The 22,772-nt window shown below is 34.1% G+C and overlaps 1 protein-coding gene and 1 long non-coding RNA gene across 4 annotated transcripts in view; both read left to right on the top strand.

The window, feature by feature from the left end:
* The window catches only part of LOC126965293 (uncharacterized), a 28,485-nt gene that overhangs the window by 2,734 nt on the left and 2,979 nt on the right, over positions 1-22,772 (top strand). The window contains exons 2-8 of one of the 2 annotated variants that reach the window (XM_050808811.1): positions 3,845-4,001; positions 9,199-9,291; positions 10,450-10,560; positions 12,008-12,193; positions 14,122-14,318; positions 19,604-19,676; positions 21,794-21,989. In XM_050808811.1, coding sequence (XP_050664768.1) covers positions 3,845-4,001; positions 9,199-9,291; positions 10,450-10,560; positions 12,008-12,193; positions 14,122-14,318; positions 19,604-19,676; positions 21,794-21,989 — 1,013 coding nt within the window. Of the gene's footprint in view, positions 1-3,844; positions 4,002-9,198; positions 9,292-10,449; positions 10,561-12,007; positions 12,194-14,121; positions 14,319-19,480; positions 19,677-21,793; positions 21,990-22,772 lie in introns of those variants that run through there. The other variant, XM_050808812.1, reaches the window with a different exon arrangement.
* LOC126965345 (uncharacterized) lies at positions 16,020-18,413 on the top strand. 2 transcript variants are annotated; one of them, XR_007729521.1, is made up of 2 exons: positions 16,020-16,698; positions 17,835-18,413. It is a non-coding gene; the product is annotated as an uncharacterized LOC126965345 (long non-coding RNA). The 2 variants fall into 2 exon arrangements; XR_007729522.1 differs by having other exon boundaries at positions 17,274-18,413.

Genomic DNA, 22,772 nt, shown 5'->3' with positions numbered 1-22,772 from the left:
GTTCTCAATTCATCGGTATTTTTTTTATGTTTGTTACCTCAAAACTTTCTACTGGGTGAACCGGTATCCATGAGAAAACCATAAAAGTCTTAAATTTGCTATAAGTATGTAAGACGACAAATGCTATTAGGATATTTAAATCACCTACCGTAACGTAGGTATGATCAAGTAATTGTCGCAGTCGAATATGATGATCAATGGAACTCCTTAACGAGTTACAGTAAGGGTTCGATCTGTGAGAGAATTACTGTCTGTAATCAAATTGCAAAGTGCTTACGTTCATTGCTACATTGAAAAATTTTGTATATAATTTAAACATATTTAGACAAATTGTTAGTTAGTGTACTTCAGATTCACTAAAAATCAAAAAATAACAAAAATAACAAAAAAACAACCGACTTCAAAAACACTATTCCAAAACAAAAGATATCATATGCACGAAAAAGTACGAGTATAAAAATAATTGCGTATTTTATACAATCTAATTCTAGTTAGGATTATTGTAATTTTTGGAGTCGGTGTCAGCCAAGGTATGTTTGTAACTACATACATAATTATAAGTGAGATGTGCTTGAGTCGCGAGGAGGCGAGAGGCGATGACGATATTCTTAGCACTTCGAAATTAGCAATCACAAAACAATGCACGTACGTACCTTGAACTGCTACTGACACTCGATGATTCTTCACCAGCTACAGGGATTCTCGCGTGGTTGATAGAATCTTGGAGATGTGGCGTGCGCGCGACTGTTACGTTATAACCGTTGATTTTTAAGTCACGTTGACAGCCGTTTGTCGGTGCCACGACGGAGTGCGTTCGCTCTGACTTCCTTTAAGAGCATCGTGAATAGCAGCTAGTGTTGCCATTGCACTAAATTCTAGTGCCAACCATCGTTCATCGGAGGCGCGAAATATAAAAGTGTTACTGTAACGGTACAGTTGTGACATAACGAATGAAGTATATTAATGGGGATGAATATAAAAAAAAACATGTGTGCAATTCACACGTAGTAGAAGTGAAACCATCAAAAATGATGAAGAATTTTATAATAGAAATGATGAAAAAACTCTACGAACGTATAATATGCACACGTATACAAAACACCACGGTTGATGTGATGCCTTTTTAAGCTTTGTACTACGCATGCGCGCACAAACATGTATTAACACATCAACAACTCAGGCCTAAGCGAACACCAATGAACAACAACAATGGGTCAGTACTTATATAATAATTTTAAGATGAGCATTGTGCATGTACCTCTATGCTGCATATGAGGTCCTGGTACATGTTGCTAGGATGACACATGATTTCAACCGCTATGAAAGACATTAATATCACCATATACCTAGTCTTGCCATATATACTATTGCAAATAACATTATTTATTACTTTTACAGTGTGTTACTTTAATGCATAAATATAACACAATTTAAAATATAAAAATTGGCTTCTTAAACATTGACGCCAGTTATCAATACAAGCACGCACTTTTTCCATGGGAAAATTCTTCACTGCCAATCGTACGGATACTTTTAGGGACTCCAAATTATCGTGGCACTTAGAGCAAGCCATACTATCTAAAACTGACTGATAAATCATAATCCAGCGGATTAAAATCGGGACTAGTCGACCAGCCTTCCGCTCTGATGAAGTCCGAAACGTACACTTCCAACCAAGGCTGCGTAGACCGAGTTTTGTGACCCGGCGCCGAGTCTTGCTGGAAAGACCGAGCTTGGTTATTGAATATGGTGTTGTTTAGGGTAGGGCTTCCAATTCCGCACCGTTTTCCAATCCCGCGAGATGCGGGATTAAGGGCGCGGGATCCGCGGGATTTGCGGGACTGAAAATAAGCGTGCATGCGATGCAAAATAGGATAATCTGCGTGAATTATTATTCTTAATAACTCAAGTTATTAACTGTTTCGTATTTTCGTGATGTTTATTGATACATCCTTTTAGAATAGAATAAAAATTTAAGGGTGTGTACGTAAATGAAAAATTCATTCACGTACAAGCCCTTAAAAGGAATACCGCCCACAAGTGTGGAAGCAGAAAGGGCATTTTCTGGTCAGGCAATAGAGTAAAGTAGTTTGGCAGACGACGATTTGGAAATGTTGTATTTCCTTTGCAAATATTTTCAGTTAATATTAAAAGCTGAAAAACTTAATAATTAAGTAATAATTTATCAGTTTAAAATGTGTTTTCGTTTTTGGTTGATTTTGTAATTTTATGTTGTGTATTTTTTGAAAAAGATTTGTTTTGTTTTGCTTTTTATTAAGAATTGTTTTTTTTCTGTGAAAAAAAAAACAGTATAATTTGATTGATCTCATTTTAATAGTAATATGTACGTAAATAACTGTGGAGTTGATAAATTCATTGTTTTAAAAAGTGCATATTTTCAATATGCAGGATCCCGCAAATACCGAGATCCCGCGGGATCGAAAATTCGTAGTCCCGCAAATGCCGAGATTGAATACAGGCCGCGGGATTGGAAGCCCTAATTCAGGGGCTTCACTACCTTCTCAAGAATCTTGATACAGTTGTGCCGATGTTTTGATAACTTTTTCACAAAAGTATGGCTCAGTCACTCCTTCATATCTAATACTCTGTCGACTAATTGGGAAGCTTCCTTAGAGCTTTGAGCATGAATACGGTCATTTTGTTTGTTAAAGTGGTCTTCAATTGAAAAAAAAATCTCATTTGTAACAAAATTTTTCTGTGACATCCCTATGCGTGCCGCTTAAGTAGTTGTTTTGATTTTATCACCCTATTCTTTTTGAAATTATCAGTTAAGAAATGACCAGTACGTCTCTTATATGCAGCAAGTCCTAAGTCATCTTTTAAAATGCGCGAATTGGCTCTAGTAGTTGTGCCCGGTAAACAAACATTTTACTAATACCAAGCGTATGGAGAGTTTGTAAAATTGCATTTGGCTGTATACCTACGTTATGTAATGCAATCACAGCGACTCGGTTCTCAGTATCACCCTACGCCATTTTAATATACTGTAAAATGTATTGGCGCCAAAATGAGAAAACTTAACGAACAATCATAATATAAAAATGACAGATTCCAAACTCAAATGTAATATTTTGTTTATTTTTAATTGCAACAGTGTAACATTGTATTTATGGCTAGACAAAGTATTGTGTTTTCCTGGTGTCTATGTAGTAATACGTCATACGCATGACGTCAGAATATATTGAGGTATACGTCTAGGTCGCGTCATACATAAGACCATCTCTTTTTCAACTATGATCGCCTGGTACTAATACACTGTATAATGCTTCCAATGTCAATTTCTCCCTCGTTAATTAAATCTTATGAATTTATTATGTGTCTGTCGCTTTTTCATTTCATCGACTTGAAAATCACAAAGATACTAAAGAAGTTGCCACTTCAAATATGTCTGAATCACTTGAAAATAAATACGTCATCAGTACCGCTAGTTTTCCGTTTTAAAAATTTAATAAAACTTAAAAAAATCTTAATATTTACTACCCATAGAGCCCAGTTGTTAGTGATACTGCATACTGAGCTAGAGCTCTTGGGTTCGAATCCCGAAAGGTGCTAACATTTACATGTTGAATATTGATTTATTTTCCGAGTCATGGATATTTATATGTATTTATGTATGTTTAAGTAAGTATACTGTATTAAATTTATCGTTGTCTTGCACCGATACTGCAGGCTGTGCCTCGTTCGGGACAACATAATTTGCGTAAAAATGTTTCAATATTATCATAAACATAATATCTGTCATGTATATATAAATTCTTATTTATATAGGTACAGATTAGTTAGATTTTTAAAAAATTAATATGAATAAAAAACCTTTTTTCAGATGTACCTATTGTGTGCTGCCGTTTTCCTTACCTGCTTATATGTATGTACGGAGATCTACGCATGGCGAGCTAGAAAAAACTACGGACATCTAACAAGCTTCAGCAGCTTACCAATTATTGGACACGTACATAAAATTTACGGAGGAGATGGCAAAGGTTTGTGTTAGCAGTTACATATTGGTTGGAGTAACGGAAACATTCAGAGAATGTGCTATCCAAAATCTACAAATGTGGCTGACAAAATTTAGTTCAGTTTGAAACAAAGAAACAAACCCAAAAAAAAATATCTACTCAATTCACATAAATCTTTGAATAAACCTTATTCAATGACTCGAGAGAAAAAGGGGACAATCTCCTATTACTTTAAAGTTTAAATTAAAGCCATCAAAGTCTAATTTTCAATCTTCCTAAAGATGACCAACAGCTGAATAAAAAGTTTTCCAATTCTAACGTGCAAACTAATATTAATAATCTAAAAAATGACACTTATAATAAATGTAATATATCCACGCCACCATTTAAATCTTTTTCGTGTATGATAAAATAAATATATTGCATCAGAATATTAATGGACTCATCAATAAATCAGATCTTCTTCTTTTAACATTCCCGTGTTTTTTTTATTACTTTATATGGCAATACAACGTTTGTTGGGTCAGCTAGTATATTGATAAATAAAAATCAGTTGACGTTTTATGTATCAATGAGCACAACATGACAATGCCATGATATCAGCTCACTTGATATCACTAATAATATAAAAATTCCCTAAGAGCTCATGTTACAAGAAATAATAGATAATAAGTAGGTTCCATTATTAGTTCACAAGCAACATAAATTTAAAGCTCTACTCGTTACAAATTTTTTTTTAGCAAGAATGCTGTGCATTGGAATTTTTGCAACATAAAATTATAATATTATGTATTTATAGACCGACAAAAACTTTATAAAGTGATTGCAATACCTTTTTTCTCAATCTTGATTGTCTCATACAAGAGTTCTGCTATAGTAAAAAGAAAATGATGACATCAAAGAAGCTAGGACTTTTTTTCAGCTTTTAGCAAGACTAATCAGTTCATCTTGCATTGATAATTTTTTCCACAACATTAAAGGTTGCAAAGGAAATATTTTTGACTGTACTTAATCTGATCATACGGCGCAATTATTTAAAGTTAGTTATTGTTTGAAATATTGGTTTTCAGAAGCACGTCAGTATAGTAAAGAAAGTCTAAAAAAAACCTAAAGAATATCTAGGTTCTCTTGGCTTCAATGAGGTTTACGATACTAACAATTCTGAGTCTGCTTTTAATAATTTTTACGCTCTATTTATGCTTTTTTATTCACTATACTTTCCAGTAATAAAAATAAAAAAATATATGCAAAAACGAACAAGGTGGTTTTCTAAGGGCATTAAAAATTGTTCTAAGAAAAATCATGCATTACTATGGCAATACAGAATGATGCTAATGAAAATAATAAAAAACTTAACTGAAAGAATTATCTAAACGGTTGAACAAAATCATGAAATTAACGCAAAAATCGCAGAACTTTTATCAAATCAACTGTGCTACTTATAAATCCAAGGCAAAACGGAACATTGTCAAATCTGTTGTAATGATAGAGTAAAGGCACCCAAAGAAGAGATAAATCGATTTATTATTGGTAATAATATGATTGGCGATCCGTTAGAAATATCAAAATCTTTTAATAATTTCTTTATCAACAGTTGCATACAAGACTTTATCTACACCCAAAATATGAATCCTCTAAAAGATTCTGAAGCAGTTAGCTTACTGCTAACATTAAAACAGCCAGTCCTAGTAGTAACCTTATATCATCCATTACTGATTATACACAAATAAACTAAGTATTAATGAGGGAATTATTTATTTTAGTAGTAATTTACATTTTGTATAGTGCAATAAGTAATTAAAATTCACTTGAATATTATGTTCTTTTGGAAATTAATCGCTCATTTTTTGTAAACAAAACAATAAAAATATCGAAGAAAAATGGCGGGGATTCGAATAACCTACTTTTTTTTACGGCGAGTGACGTTCTGGTGGTGTGGAACGCGCGTAAACCAAAATGTTCTTTTTTTGAATTTCATACAGATGCCACGCATCGAGCAATAAGAATGTAACTGTCTGTTAAAACTCTTTGAGCATGAAGGGAATGAAAAAAAAATAGGAGTGTTGTTATGAAATTCAGCACAACATTACAACACTCTTTTGGATGATGTAATGGTTATTAGAACATTGGGTGTTTTAATGTTGGCAATAAGCTTACTGTTTCAGAATCTTTAATAGAGGATTTAAAGCATGGGCGTAGATAAAGGTAATAATCACTCCCACCGGGTGACTTCAATTGATTTCTGTGTTAAATTGTTTATCGGCCATTACTGGACCGATTTTAAAAAAATTTGAGTAGATAGCTTTCGAAATTTTCTAGGTTATTGTCGAGGCAGAATTTTGAATTTAGACTTGATTCAATTATTATAATTAAAAACAAACATGATTTACAAATTATTCTAAATTAGCACGCGCTATTTATATTTATTTAAAAATTGAGCCGATTGATCAAATCATAATAAGTAACAATGCTGTCAATGGAGAGGGATTCGACTGCCAGGTTCTTAGTTATTGAATATTGAAATCAGCACAAGTCTCTCATGTGACCAAATAATGCGCTAATTCCTTATGTTTAAATATGGCGCCAAATTCCAAAAGATTCTTTATATTGTTTTTGTTTTTATGTACACAGACTTAGTATTCCTCGCTTCGCTCAAATATACGCCGCAGCGAAGCGGTACGACGAGCGATTGCGGCATCCTAGTTACAACTTACAATCCTATATTTATAAAACCTACAACCCCAATTGATGTTAATACAACTATTTAATCGCTCAATAATACAAATAGTACATATTAAGGATATGATCAAATAACTCATTAGGTTTTAAAATTTGTATCACTTACAATCTCACCGGTAGGTACTGAGTGTTTTCATTAATCTTTGTATTGCTGAAGATGTGTTTCCCGATAAACTGAAGACTGTTATATTAAAACCACTCTTCAAGGAACTTAACAAGGAATCGATGAAAAACTATAGCACTTGTCCCCATTCTTTTTAAAGTTTTTTAAAAGATTAGCTATGAGTCCTTGAAAAAAATAAATTGTTTGCAGAGGAACAATTTGATTTTCGTAAAAACAAAAATATAAATATGGCAATCTATAAATATCTTAAGTCTGACTTGAGTAATTTTAATAATAGGGTTCCAGTTTGTGGTTTACTTATGGATTTAACCAAGTCTTGGTCTTCTTTACTGATGATAGTAATATTATTAATGTTAGGAATACCCTAGATATAACAATAAACTGGCTTAATCATAATAAATTCATAATCAACTTAGATAAAACGAACTTAATGATTTTTAGGCTCAGAGAAAAAACATCGCACGTTCTGAATGTAAATTATGAAGGTAAAAGTATCAACGAAGTAAATTTAACAAAATTCTTACGTCTGAATATAAATTCTTTATTAAATTGGAAGGAAAATTTAAATCATAATTATATAAATAATCATATTAGTAAAATATAAAGGCAATTCTCCGTTGCACTTAATATGTTGGGGAAACGAGGAAAAGTGTCGGCGCTACTGATGGTTTACCATGGCTATAGATAGTTGCAAGCCCTAATTTAAAGAATTTAAAAATTCTTACAATACCATGTCTGTATATTTATGAAACTATTAATATATTTGTTAAAATTAATTTAAATATATTTCAAAATCGTAACAGCAAAAGACATGCCATTGAGCTCTGACAGCCACCCAGTAGTTGTGCCCATTTCACAAAAAGCTTCTTCTGCGCTGGGCCACTTAACTAGAGATATTATAGAAACACAAGGAGATCTCGGTGTTTAAAAATGTTTTGATATATAAGACTAATATAGTTACCTTACGGAATATTTTTAACTGTGGTATATATTATTTAGATTTTTGACATTTAAATATAATCTTTAGAAAATTCGACATTTTAGCTGATAGGAATATGAACATTTTGTAACAGCATTTGTATGCATGCTGTAATCGGGCAGATTTTGGTTGCTTGTTGTTATTTTTGTATTTGTTCAATATATTCAACATACACATTACCCAAATTCACAATAAGAAATTGAATTGAATTGAATGTATTAAAAAAGTTACTTATATGTGTATTTTAATTCAAATTCAAATTCAAATATTTTTATTCAACATAGGATTTAAAATCACTTATTGAACGTCAAAATCTACCACCCATTCAAATGAGACTGCCTCAGACCTGAGAAGAATGGGCGCAAGAAACTCAGCGGGCTTTTTTTTTTTTAATATAAAATATGGATTACAATGTAATATCGTACAATAAACATTTATAATTAAAGAGCCTGAGGGTGTTCGCTTTATTCCCAGTCCGTGGTGTCATTAAGAAAATCGTTTATGCTATAATAACCTTTCCCACACAAACGTTTTTTAACAATTCTTTTAAATTTCGTAACACATTTGTTTTGCACATTTTCTGGGATCATATTGTAGAAGCATATACATCGCCCAACAAAAGACTTACTAACTCGACCCAACCGAGTAGTAGGCATAACAAGTTTATGTTTGTTCCTCGTGTTAACATTATGAATGTCACAGTTTCTAGAAAATTCCTCAATGTGCTTATGAACATACAAAACATCGAAAATGTATTGAGAAGCAACAGTCAAAATGTTTATTTCTTTAAATTTTTCTCTTAATGATTCTTTAGGACCTAGGTTATAAATCGCGCGAATAGCCCTCTTCTGCAGCACAAAGATAGTATTAATATCGGCCGCACTGCCCCATAACAATATACTCTTAATCATCCTCTTAATCTAGAATTACATCATCAATATCATCATGGACGGTGTTTCCGATGGGGGCATCGTTAGTGCATGAGACGGAGCATACACCGCAGTCACTGGAACAGCCAATTCCTGTTGTCCGGCAGCCACATCGCACCCCACACCCAGTCGTGCAGCGACTAAATATGGTGTTGAGAATGAAGTCAGGTGCCACTGGATCGTTGGTTGTCTGCGGCTTTAGGATACCATCATCTCCTCTTTCCCAGCCCCAATGAGTTGGTGGTAGGGGGTTGGCGAGCCATTGCTTTATCTTTATATACCCCAAACCCATTAGTTTCACTCCCATCCATCAGTACTTTGGGTATGTTGTATTAGGCACCAATTTCTTCAAATATGCCAATAATCTCTGATTTTTTCATCGTTGAGTGGGCTACTATATAGATTAAAATGACTTTGAACTCATGATTTAATGTTACTTTTTTATTTCAGTTCTATTTAAGATGTTAAAGGAAACGTCACAGCTGAGAAAAGCAAACAATACTACAACGGCTGTTTTCTGGCTGGGACCTGTTGCTATTGTCGGTAAGTATAAGATTACTACAAATTTATTTGGCAGTAAACCTTCCATACTTCACCGCGGGAATAAGGAGAATGTAGATTAGTTTGACAGTTGTTCACAAACTGAACATCAAGCTGTTGATATATCACAGCTATGGAAGCTCGCTTTCTCAAAACTTCAATTAAATCGTCTTCCTATATAGATAAGTATGTCAGTTGCTCGATTGGTTAACAATTTAACATGACGTCAAGTGGCATAATGATGTAAATATTGTTGTCATATTTTATGATAAATATTATGAAATGTGCACCCTCCTTTTGATTGGATTTGTCTATTCCTACTGACATATCTGAACAACCTGATTTTCTTGAGATCAACCTTTGTGAGAGCGTTACAATGGTTTTTTTTAATGATATTTTCACGATTAAGCAGATAATCATCCAAACATACTGCGACTCCTGGATGGATTTATTCTTTGCCCGTCCATGCCACTGGATCTCTCCCATTTCGATCTTTTTTGCAGTCTTCTTCTTGTGCAAAGAGCACTGCATTATCCCAGAATGAATTTTATCCTTTATGCAACAGAATATTTTGGTCTCTCAATGATTCCGTTATAATTTTATAACATGATAATTATTCGTGCCTAAATTTGTGGACAGTGAGGGTTTGAAATCGGGCCGCTAGAGTATTCTCCTTCCAATGCTTTTGGTATGGTAGTTTTATTTATGACAATACGAGTAGACAATACGAGAAGGACGTTCAGCTAATGGCAATTGATACGTGCTCCCCATTACAATGCAGTGCCGTTCAGGTTTCTTAAAAACTCAAAAATTTTTAGTGGCACTGCACTTGCGCCTGTCACCTTGAGACATAAGATTTTAAGTCTCATTTGCTCAGTGATTTCACTAGCTACGGCGCCCTCCAGAGTGAAACACAATAATGCTTACACATTACAACTTTATGGTAGAGGGTGTCGCTGTAGTATTTAACCTGCATCATGTGTAAAGCAGCCACTGGCAAAACAAGGCAATTATTAACTATGCCAAACTAACTTTAATATTATCGTGCAGTTTATTTGAAAACAATCTTAAATATTTTGTCTTTCAACTCGAACTTTTTATTCTCTGATAGTAAGTAGTTAATTTAAAGAAATAGTATTACATAAAGATGTATTTTTACAGTGCTAAGCAGTCCCGAAGAAGCAAAAGTGTTCGCAAATACATGTGTTGAAAAGGCGTATTTTTATGATTTTAGCAAAAAGTGGCTTGGACAGGGCATACTCACTGTTCCAGGTAAATATTTAATTTTGGATAATCCTACTAATATTATAAATGTGAAAGTTTGTATGTCTGGATGTATGTTTGAACTTATTTAACGCAATCACTACTGAATTGATTTTGATGAAACTTTGCAATAATATAGCTTACACACCAAAATAACATATAGGCTATAATTTATAAAAATATTGTGTGAATTATCTATACATTTAAATAAAATTGGAGTGTCTGTTTGTAATATTGAAATAACCGTTTTTTACTAAATGTATATTATGAATACATATACACCAAAATATTTTTTTTTACAATTTTTGTCTGTCGGTCTGTCTGTCTGTTTGTTCCGGTTAATCCGGCGACTTTTATTGGCAGGTAGCTGATGTAATAAGGAGCAACTTAGACTACGTTTATTTTATAAAAATAAAGCAATATCCAAGAAACGGTCTAACTCTAAAAAAAAAAAATATGGCAAAACAACGTTTGCCGGGTCAGCTAGTATGATATTATGTGCGATTAAATTGAAATGCCATCCGTCACAGCAAGTTTACTACAACCCACTTTCTGCATTGTCATAGTTATATATATTTATCTTGACATGACCCTATTGCTCTAGAAAATTTGGGGATACTGATCGAAAACACGCGAAAAGATGTTTTGGAAGTTCTCTCTCGATGTTAAACTGACACTGCCTAAGTTATTCTAGAGAGACCGATACAGTTGGAAATTTAAAGGTGCAAGGTCATAGCTATATTGCGGATGTATTAGCACCTCCCTGCCAAGCTCTTAATTTTTGTTGAGTGGCTAAAGATGTGTGTGGTCTAGCATTGTCGTGATGAAAGATCTCTTCCGTCTCTCAACTTTTTGCCTTAATCTTATAATTGGTTGGATGTAGTGATCCAAACCGATTGTTCTGCCCGGCGGTAAATACTCATAATGAACAATGTCCTTCCAATCACCTTATTGCGAGTAAGCCCGAGTTTTGCCACAGTCTGTCTGTGAAGCCTGTTCGATCTTTAACTACCTCCCTTTTCAGACGTTGTTATCATATGAGACGTGGGGATTCTTTCAGTGAGCTCGTCTCGCACCCCAGTACCTATAGACCATATGCCACTCTCTCAAAAATAACGTCCTTTTTATCCGTAACAGAGCGAGGTGCAAGATACATTTGACATCAAAATTAGCTGATTGAAAATGCCATAGACAAATTTGTGCTACTCTTTCTGACACTGGCATTAGGTCCGAAAGCATCATAAATTGTTTTCGCAGTGTGCCTCGATTGTTTTCGTTTTTTAATTATAATAAAATATGATTCACTCATTTTGTCAGAATGAAAAGTAGGTGGACAGAAAATTTTACTGGTTTGTTTCTTTTTATGAAATGTTGCCTTTTTTATGTCATCGAAACCAGCCAAAATAGTACAGCAGTATTTATTCAATTAATAAAGTTCAATCAATTAAAATTCAAGGGCCAACATGGAAGAAAAATATAAAAAAGATTGGCAACACATTCACTGCACCTGTAGTTGCCGAGTTCCAGGGAATTTTCAACGAAACATCCAGATCCATGGTGAAGGAATTAAACGATTTGGTGGGTAAACCACCATCCGACATCATGACACTTTGTGCGCTGACAACGATTAAAGCTATTTGTCGTAAGTTATCTTTATTCAATACAAGAATAACAAAGTGAAATGATCATCATGATCAGATGCTGAGCAGAGCGACAGCTTCGGAGTAGAAAATATAATCGGAAGTAGCCTAAAAATTTGATTTTATAACGCTGGAGGGTGCGGTAACTCTATCACTCCAGTCTAATGAACTAGAAACTCACACTTAACTTCGTTGAAATAGATATCATATTAGCATGCAACTAAAAGGCAGAAATTTCTATCGCGGTTCGCGCCTGAGGACGCTACAGCTGTTCACAAATTACACAAATTTATACAATAAAATATCTTTAAAATAGTTGTTATATTTATATGCAAATATTATATATATTTATAATTAATGTCAATTATAGTTGTAATATTTTTCGTTACGATCGACACGTTGCGAATATTGTTCCGGACTTCAGCATACTTGTGCCACACGAGCAATAGCTGCGTATCACTTCCGCTTTTATATTCTATTCCATCGTTGAGATGCTGTTATGCTCGGGCTCCACACTCTCCTAACCAAAACTCAACAGTACAAGTGCATTAGTATTTTATAAGTTTTCACCACAATGTATTTATTACCTACTTGTGATCGCATAGTTAATTTCTATTAAATTTGTATTCATCGAATTCATTGGTCATATGGGGCAACTCGGTGAGCATAGGGCATTTATTTATTGGACAGAAGAAGATTCTTGTCGACCGCTATTTAAAAAATTGAAAATTCTATCGCTGCCATGCCTATACATTTATGAAATAAGCCTATTTGTTCAAAAACATATGTGTGATTTCTATACAAAAAAAAGCCAGAAGGTTTTAAACACAAGGTATCCAAATAAACTCATAATGCCCTTCTGTAGAACTGCATCTTTTAGTAGAAATTGTTTCAGCATGTCTGTGAAAATATATAATAAATTGCCCAATGAATTGAAAGATTTACCGTTCAAAGTTTTTAAAAGAAGACTGCATCAGTGGTTAACAAATAAGTGCTTCTATAGCTTAAATGATTTTTTCAATACAAAATGAATTAGTCTATTTGATAATAATATATGTAAATTAATATACTTTTATGACATTGAATTTGTTAATATTATACATAGGTACTAAATGAATTATTAAGTTATTTACGTCTCATATTATAATATCTTAAAATTTCATTTTATAAATATTATTGATATCATTGTGAAATCCGACATGTTTCAATATAACAGTACGATTAGTGTTTAGACAATTTTGTAACATATTTTGCATGTCAATTGACGAAACATATTGGATTATCCATTATATTGTTAACACCTTAAGTACAATGTTTCCTGCAAATAAAATTTCATTTCATTTCAATAAAATCCTTGATGGTCCATCAAGGGTTTTTTTCTGCGCTTATGCTTAACTTGCTCTCGCGGTTCTTAAGACAGTTTCTGATTAGTGCTATCCAACGGATTCTTCTTTCTTAAACTTTCTACAGATGTCTCCGTAGTGCTCTGTTATCACCCATTGAGGCAACATGTTCAGGCCAATGCCAACTCTCAAATCGTATGGTCTTGACAACATTTTTATCCCCATACAATATCATTCGTGGCATACCCAGCTTAGAATGTATATATACAGAATCTTTGAAAGTATCAAAGTAGGCCTAATAATTCCTTTTAGCCGCTATAATCTTCCGGTAAAGTATAGTTTCTATATCTGATGCCAGAGTACCAAGATATACAAAGTCCCTTATGGCATCTAAGCTATTCAAAAGTCACTCTGGCCTGATGCGGATGTGGTAAATTATTCTGTTTTTTTCAGATTAATCTCTAGGTGTAATCTTAATAGTGACTGCGTGTAAATATTTATTGCCTGAGTGTAAATTATTCTAAGGTTATCTCAGAAAAACATTGGTGAACAATCATCTGATCAGTATTATTTTTTTTACTCTACAGAAGCCGCGCTTGGTGTATCCATTACGACAGATACTGAGGGTGGACGTGAATATTATCACGCCTTCGAGCGAACTTTACAAATATTCATTGAAAGGGGATTCAATGTGTTCCTTTATCTTGACTTTATATTTCGTATTACACCAAGGTATAAAGAATTAGAGAAGCATATAGGAGTATTGAACAATTTTTGCGATTATGTAAGTTGTATTTTTTTTAAATATTATTAATGTTTTATTTTGTACCTTAAAAATAAGACTACAAAATAGAATTTTAAAAAAGAAAAATTGAAAAATGGGTGTGTGCTTAAGAGGTATCATTAGCTGAGGTTTTTCCCAGATTTAAAAATTCTAGAACAATAAACCGTCGCGCTGACGCCAGTCAATCAAATGTGTTATAATGACCACTGTAGCAAAATTATGAGTAAAAACTTAAAAATCAGGGTTACGTTCACTGCAAAAATTCCTCCTCCAAAAATTAAACGATTGTATTAAAATTTTGGAACGAAGTTCTTAATGGGACGATGCTGAGGGGTACCCTAACCGGGAAAAAACGTCCGGAACGTAAGACATGAAACATGTACGTCGAAGCGTTGCTACGCGACATTATCTCGCTGATTATTTAATGCAACATGAATAACAACAAATAAAATAATACATTTTATACTAATAAAAAAAAATCGTAAATGAATTATACACATACAACCCCAAAAATAAAACACGTGTTAATCATACATATAACCAAACATAAAACACATGTTGCTTGTATGTGAAATGTTTTAAATAAATTTTTATTTTTTTTAACGAAGTTCCTTATGATCCTTAACGATGCGGAGGGGTACCGTAACCGGGAAAAAACGTCCGGAACGTAAGATTATTATTGTTTATGTATAGTTTTTGTATGATGGCTATACAATGTCTACTGAATAGTCTACGTAATGACTGTTATTGTTATTATATTATATTAATAATTATGATATTGACTTTATTTTAAACTAAATTTCGTCTAGGGTTAAAAACCAAGAGGAAAGAACTCGGGAACGCTTATATGGAAAAAAGGCCAATAAAATTTCCTCTTTTACAAAACGATACAGAAGTGAAAACATCATCAAAGAGTGCTTAATAATATGAAACACAACTATTATTTTTGTACTATATTCATAAAGAAGTAATCTTACTCTGACTTATTCCGCTATTAACGACTGACTCGGCAATAACAGCCGTTTATTCAATCCGTTTATGGGATGATGAATTGGTATTTGGATCACAGTTAAGCTTTCCCTATTCTATTCTATTCTTCCTACTGTGGCTTCTGTGGAAGGTATACCACAGATTTGCCAGAATCACGTTAGATTAGACTACCAAGCTTTGAGTATGTGTCTTCTAAGTTTAACGGTAATAATCGGTGTTCAGATTACATAAAGTTTAATTTTCTAATAATATCTGAAACAAATAATATACATGCTTGTAAGACTATAAACGACATACACAAATAGAAATACTTAAATAATTAATTAATATAAGTACTAAATAATATTTACAACTTAATCTTATTTATTTTAATATATTTACACAAAATATTTACAAAAGGAGTGTAAACTAGGGAGAGGAGACATTTAACGGAGGTTGGACGGGGGACTTCAGCGGGTATATAATTGTGCAGAGAAGATTGCATTAAGGGACAACTAAAGAATAAATGATCCATGTTTCCCTCATCAAGGCCACAATCACATAGAGAATGATCCCTAATTCTAAGTTTTGCTAGAAAGACTGGAGTGCAGGCATGGTTTAAACGTAAGCGGCATATAGTTGAGATTATTGTTTTATTATGAATCCTACATTTTGAGAACCAAGGTTTTTGAGGAATTTCTGGTTGGACTTCTCCATAAAATTTGCCTTTTAAAGTTTTGGAAACTTGCCAAATGTTTGACCAACTCTCATACATCTTGGGTTTCAGGATAGAGCACAAGTCATGAGTGAATATTTCTGAATACTGAAAGGAACCTGAATGAGCAGCTGATCTAGCACAGGCATCTGCAGTTTCATTACCAGAGATGCCCATGTGACCTGGAATCCAAGCTAAAACTATGTTAATTTTGAGTTCATAGCACTCTTTCAAAGTTTCTCTTATTTTGAGAATGATGGGAAACTGACTTTTTGTCTTAAACGGATTTGAGAGAATTGATTGGAGGCAACTTTTAGAGTCTGAAAGGATAATAGAATTGTTCATGTTGTGAGACTTAACAAATAGAATAGCTTCAAGAATGGCGATTGATTCCCCTGTAAACACAGAAGTGGTAGGTGGGCAGCTATAACTCAGTATAATTCTTGTTGAGGGAATCCATACTGCAGCCCCAACCGGACTCATGTCTGTTTTTGAAGCATCCGTGTAGATTTTATACCAATGTCGAAAATCTGAGTCCATTATATGAGAAAAAGTTTTATTTGCTTCTATAGAAAAGTTATCAACACCTAAGTCTAAAATTACTGAGGGTTGGAAAGTAAGAGCATTGAAAGGCATAGAAAATAAAGGCAATTTAGAATATTGAAAGAGAGGGTTAGAGAGCTGAGAAAATAAAAGGTAACTATTTATAACGCAAGGTCTTTTGTCTTCAGGTACAATATTATTATCATTGTATAAAACAGCTAATTGTTCTGATTATTGGAGTAAGGGATGAGCTCGGCAGCCAGCTAGTTTAAAGAAAAATTTATTGGCAAGGAATTGTCTACGTAGTGAGAGGGGAGGATCCACACATTCTACTTGCATTGCATTAATATGGCTGGATTTCATAGCTCCCAATACTATACGTAAACATTTAGCCTGAATTCTGTCCAATTTATTTAGACCTGCTTTGTTTGCTGGGATTAAAAAAATAGTGCCATAATCTAAATGAGTGCGAATTATGGCATTGTATAGTAATTTTTGAGTGACGGGGTGAGCTCCCCACCAGACACCAGACAATAAGCGAAGAATATTAATATTTTTCTCACATTTCTGTGAGACATAATCAAAATGCTTGACGCCAGATAATTTGTGATCCAACCAAATACCCAAAAACTTAACATTATTAACAATTGGTAGATCAACATCATAAATTTTAATTTTAATAGGTGGAAGAATTCTTTTATTTGTAAATAAAACTACCTTACTTTTAGATGTTGATAGAGACAGTCCATGTTGTGTTAAATATTCAGAAAGATAATCAAGAGCATTATTTAAATGATTAGATGAATCTTGTATAGACTTGTCAGAAGAATACAGGACAATGTCATCTGCATATTGCAGTATCTGACAGAAAGGTGTAACGGTACTGTTGAGGTCATGGGTATACAGATTATAAAGAAGGGGACTAACGACTGGGCCTTGAGGTAAACCTTTCCAAACTGACTTAGGAGGGAGGTAAGAGGATGGACCTTTAATAGTGATGGATCTCTCCATTAACATGTTACATATGAAACGGGATAACTTCACGGGGATACTCAGCTGGTTGAGTTTACTCCTGAGTAGAGGAAGTGAAATGTTATCATATGCAGATTCTATATCAAGAAAAACTCCCACAAGGTGTTCTTTTCTGAGGAGTGCTATTCTAATGTCAGTTGTAAGGATACCTAAGCTATCTAAGGAGATCTTGCCCTTTCTGAAACCGTACTGGGAGTTGGAAAGGAGATTATTGGTTTCAACAAACCACTCAAGTCTTTGTTTAATCATGATTTCAGAAACTTTTGCAAGAGCAGAAGAGAGGGCAATTGGCCTATAGCTGGTAGCTTCAGATGGATTCTGACCAGGTTTAAGTAATGGAATAATTACCTGATTTTTCCAAGGTGGAGGGATGGAACCAAGATCAAAAAGGTTATTGATTATGCTAAGATATATTATTCCTTGGATGTAGATGATGAATTTTTAATGAAAGAGTATGGGATTCCATCTACCCCAGGAGCAGAGTCAACTAGGCCATCCAGAGCAAGAAGAAGTTCAGAGAATGAGAAGGGGGACTCTAAACTGTGAGTTGAGGCAAGAGGGATTGGGGGGGATGGAAAATAGTCCATATTTGGAACTGAAGGGGGGGACATCCTATCTGAAAAGGAATCAAGCCATACAGAAGGATCCACATTAAAATCACACACTTGATCACAAAATGAACCTCTAAATTTTTTAATTTGTTTCCAGACAGTTGAGGATGGAGTGCTTGGTTTTAAATTCTGGCAAAAATTAATCCAACCTTGTTTTTTCTTTTTTCTGAATAAATGGGTAGCCTTCGCCGCCACTTTTTTATAATAAATAAAGTTTGACATGGACATGTTTCTATTGTAATTTAATTCAGCTAATTTCCTTTCTTTAGCAGCAGCAGTGCACTCAGAGTCCCACCAAGGAGTTGAAATCTTATTTGAAACAGGTTTTTTTAAAGGGAAGTTGTTGTCAGCACATGTAATCATGGCATTAGCTAATTTATTATAATTATCTACTGCATTACATATCTACACAGACAAGAAGAATATTTAGGCCAATTTGCTTCTATTAATCTATATTTAAGAGATGGGGAAAAATTTTGGGGTGGAATTACTTTGTCAGGGATAGAAATGATTATAGGAAAATGGTCACTACCATGGGAATTATGTAAGATGTTCCAAGAAAGGAGAGGAGCCAGACACGGAGAACATAAGGTGAGATCAACTGCACTTTTGGGATTTTGAGAAGGAGAAACCCTTCGGGTTGGAGAGCCATCATTGATAATGCAGAGATTGATTTCATCAAATACATCCAACAGGGAAAGGGCAAAATAGTCAGTGTGACTTGAACCCCATGAGGGATGATGAGCATTAAAGTCTCCCATAATAATAATAGGAGGGGGAATAGACGATAACAAAAGGAGAATATCTGCAATCATAGTTGATTGCGGATGGGGCACATAGATTGATACTAAGGAGAAGTTCATTACCTTTGCTGCAACAATGTTTATACCAGGATGGGGATTAGGAAGGATAATTGGGGAAAAGGGAAGGGTGCGTCTTATAAATAAGGTGCAACCCGCACCAACACTTTCTGCTCTATCATCCCTAAGGCACATATAGCCGGGGACCCTGAAGTGAGTTCCAGGGACCAGCCATGTCTCAGAGATGGCGATGGCAGAAGGAAGATATTTATTAATTAGGTGTATAAGGCTGGGTTTTTTAGGACGTAGGCTTCTGGTGTTCCATTGAAGAATATATTTATCCCTATATTTACTATATGGATTTGTCAATTAAGATTGCCATATTGAAATGCAGATCAACATCAATTCAAGATCAGTGGACGGATTTTATATAATCTGCATCCAAAATGAACATAAATTAACGTTCCAAATTAGTAAGCGGCCTTAAGACAACTTGCGTTTCTTACAAAATATATTTGATACCTTTCCCGTTCTAGAAGAGACTATATTTAAGTTATTTTTTTCTTAATCTTTTGATAGTGAATACTAACTGATACGTCTTATACAAATTAACAGGTGATAAAGACAACTAAGGAGAATAGAGAGAACATGAAAAAGTCAAATGGCGGTACCACTAACAATGTAGCAGGTAATATTGTTCAAACAATAATATGCACAATACAATCTGCACTGACCTGTATAAATACCACTGGACGGGCTATTCAATATGTTTTACAGCAAATTTTTTGTGCCTATTTGAAGCGCCACTCGCGAGCGTCCAGAGTACTAATTTTGACGTATAATACAAATGCCTGCGAAGGAACTCTGAAGTATTTTTGCATTTTGAATTCATTTCGTTCGTTTTCCATGATATTTACACTTCAAGAATCAATGTAATAAAGTACACATTTATTTTTTTGTAAATAGTTTCCAACCATCTATCGATGTTTGCTGAGGTTGTCATCACTAGTTTTAGTACCGCAGACTCTCACTACATGGCCAACAGCGTCAAAATGGCGAATATCAAACAGGCACAATCGAATTTTGACAGCCGCCAGTCTAGTGGTACAGTAGAGTTCAGTGACAATCAGAGATGTTAATACAATTGAATACATAGTTGTATAATATATTTTAAGGTAGGATAGAGCGTGTAATAGATTTGTCATTCGCGTACACCCGAAAGCATGAAACAGTCGTATATCCCGGTCAAATTAAAAAGCAGTAGAATATGGAAAAGCTTGGTTTTTATTCTGAGACTGATAATTTGAAGTAACTAATGATTTAGTTTAATAATTTACTAATTATTCTGTTTTAATAATAAAGATTTTTCCCACATTATACTTAAATTGTGTTTTTCATTATCATGTATTTAAATGCTTATTCTATCAATTTTTAAACGAACCAAGAAATATTCTAGATAAAGCAATATCTTCTAATTTCCGTTCAGTACAGTTTTTGCAGCCTTAAATAGGTATAACATATTACTTTGCTGCTATGGGTGAGTTATATGCAACACTAAATTACCAATTAACTTCACCAATTAAAATATTAATTTATTTATTCCGAAATTGTGCTGCATGTGATTTAGTGATTAAACAAAACGTGCAAGTACTAATTTGACATGTATTCGAGAGACATACCAATGATTGTCAGAGAGACAAACTTATAATTAGAGTTGATGAAAATGTTCATGAATGGAATAGTTACTTTATAATTACATATTTCTAGTATAAATATTCACAGTAATGTTATAAAATTGAGGTTTGCAGCTTTCCATTTGTTTAATATTTGCTAGTAAACTAAAACATTTTTTATGTGAAATATAAAGTTCGTGTGTATCTACACAATCAGCACCATAGAACAGCTAAAGAGATAACTCACAGTATGACAGTATATTAGCCACGCTTGCACGTTTCACTGCCGTTTTTAAATTCAAAGATGTTTTTAGTTTATGAAATGCGTCATAAATTGTGATAACATGCACACATGTCACATCCGATTGCGTATGCCTGACGAACTTTATTACTATTAATCATTCAGAATTTTTCACCAAAAATTTAATACAATTAAATTACAAACACCCGACGTGTTGGTTTTAGCCTTAACTTGCAGATGAAATCAAAGTACACTCTAATAAAATCACAGTATTTTTCGTACATTTTATTCCTAAGAGTTTTTCAATATTGTGATACGCGAGTGTTTATTATTTGCATATCATATCTAGCCTTATACTTTATCCAAAATTTGCCAAATATGACGCACCAATAGGTATAGATAGGTAGGTAGGTAGGTGTATATATATATGTTATTATTTTCATTATTCCTGAGCTGTGACATCATAATCGGCCACTATAACACGAGCCTTTTGCGCCTTACAGTAATTTTACCTACATATTATTTCTCTTTCGTTCCATTACTTACATTCACCTCAGGAGTATGCTTGAAATTACCATGGGATGATTAAGAAACATATTTTGTACATTTCCAAGGGATCACAGATGCATTTGATGTTATTGTCAACTTGATACCTCCACGCGTTCCAGAGAAAAAGGGCCCTGAAGAATAGCTGGACATCGATATTATCTAGTAAGGGTTACGTGTGTATTGAATAGGAACATAAAACTCATCAGCATCACTTGTTTTATACCATATGAATTTACAACTTTTAGTTGTTACGGACAATACTGCACCACTTTGCACCACGTGCATTGTTCTATTCAAAATTAAGTTGTTACTAACTCTGTAAAATTTCAACTTATTTTCTAGATAAACCGGGCTTCAAGTCATATATTGACATTCTGCTTGATCTAGAAGAAACAGATGCAAGCTTTACAGAGGAACGGATGCGTGGAGAAGTAAATACAATTATAGTTGCCGGCCAAGAGACAGTAGCCACCACGTTGTTCTTTTGTTTCCTAACGTTAGGAGATCATAAAGACGTGCAAGAAAAAATGGTAAAAGAGTAAGTAATCTACTAATGTCATTTGTCTTTTAGGGGGTTTTGGCAGAATCGCCACGTTTAGTAGACGGCTTGACTATGGCAGTAGATTGTGATGCTCTCTTGGAAGGATGTTGCCCATCCTCTGGTTTTTGTATCTCTGAGTCCCCTTTTACGACACCTACGAGTGGAGACGGTATTATCGTATAATAGCACACGCAATAGTTTGGGCGAGGGCAGCGCTGGGCCAATCGTCGTGGAGACCTTTGGGGGAGGCCTTTGTCCAACACTAGACATCCTCGTCATGATGATGAATCTATAATTCGTTTTTATTGCAATTTCCAAACTAGCCTTTGGGTCACCTGCTTGCAAGTAATCAGCATCCCGTACGCTCTCTTACTTAATGTTTAGGTAACTATTTTAAGCTAACAACAGTGACCGTTAAATAGTTACCATTGGGAGATTTTTATGTACAGTACACTATGGACTAGTGAAGTTATCTGGTTAATGTCACTTAACATCATATTATGTCTCAAAGAGTTTTTTTCTCTACTTCATTCTTTGTCCAGACCTTTTTCACAGTCACTGTTAAGTCAGAACGTCTTTTGACGACGATCTTTTTCGAAGGTTCTTGTCGTACGTGATTAATTTTTCATCACCAGTTATCAAAAACGGTTCGGTTTCATTACTTCTCAATAAAAATCTCTAATGTGTACAAGGTTCATTAGGTTTCTTACAGTGAGCTCGTGTAGCACCCAATTATCGATCTTTTTTGTTTACCTAGCTTTCTGGAAATGCGTCAAAACT

This window comes from Leptidea sinapis, chromosome 7, assembly GCF_905404315.1.
Source record: "Leptidea sinapis chromosome 7, ilLepSina1.1, whole genome shotgun sequence".
Lineage (NCBI taxonomy): Eukaryota > Metazoa > Arthropoda > Insecta > Lepidoptera > Pieridae > Leptidea > Leptidea sinapis.
This window is presented reverse-complemented; position numbering and strand designations above follow the sequence as displayed.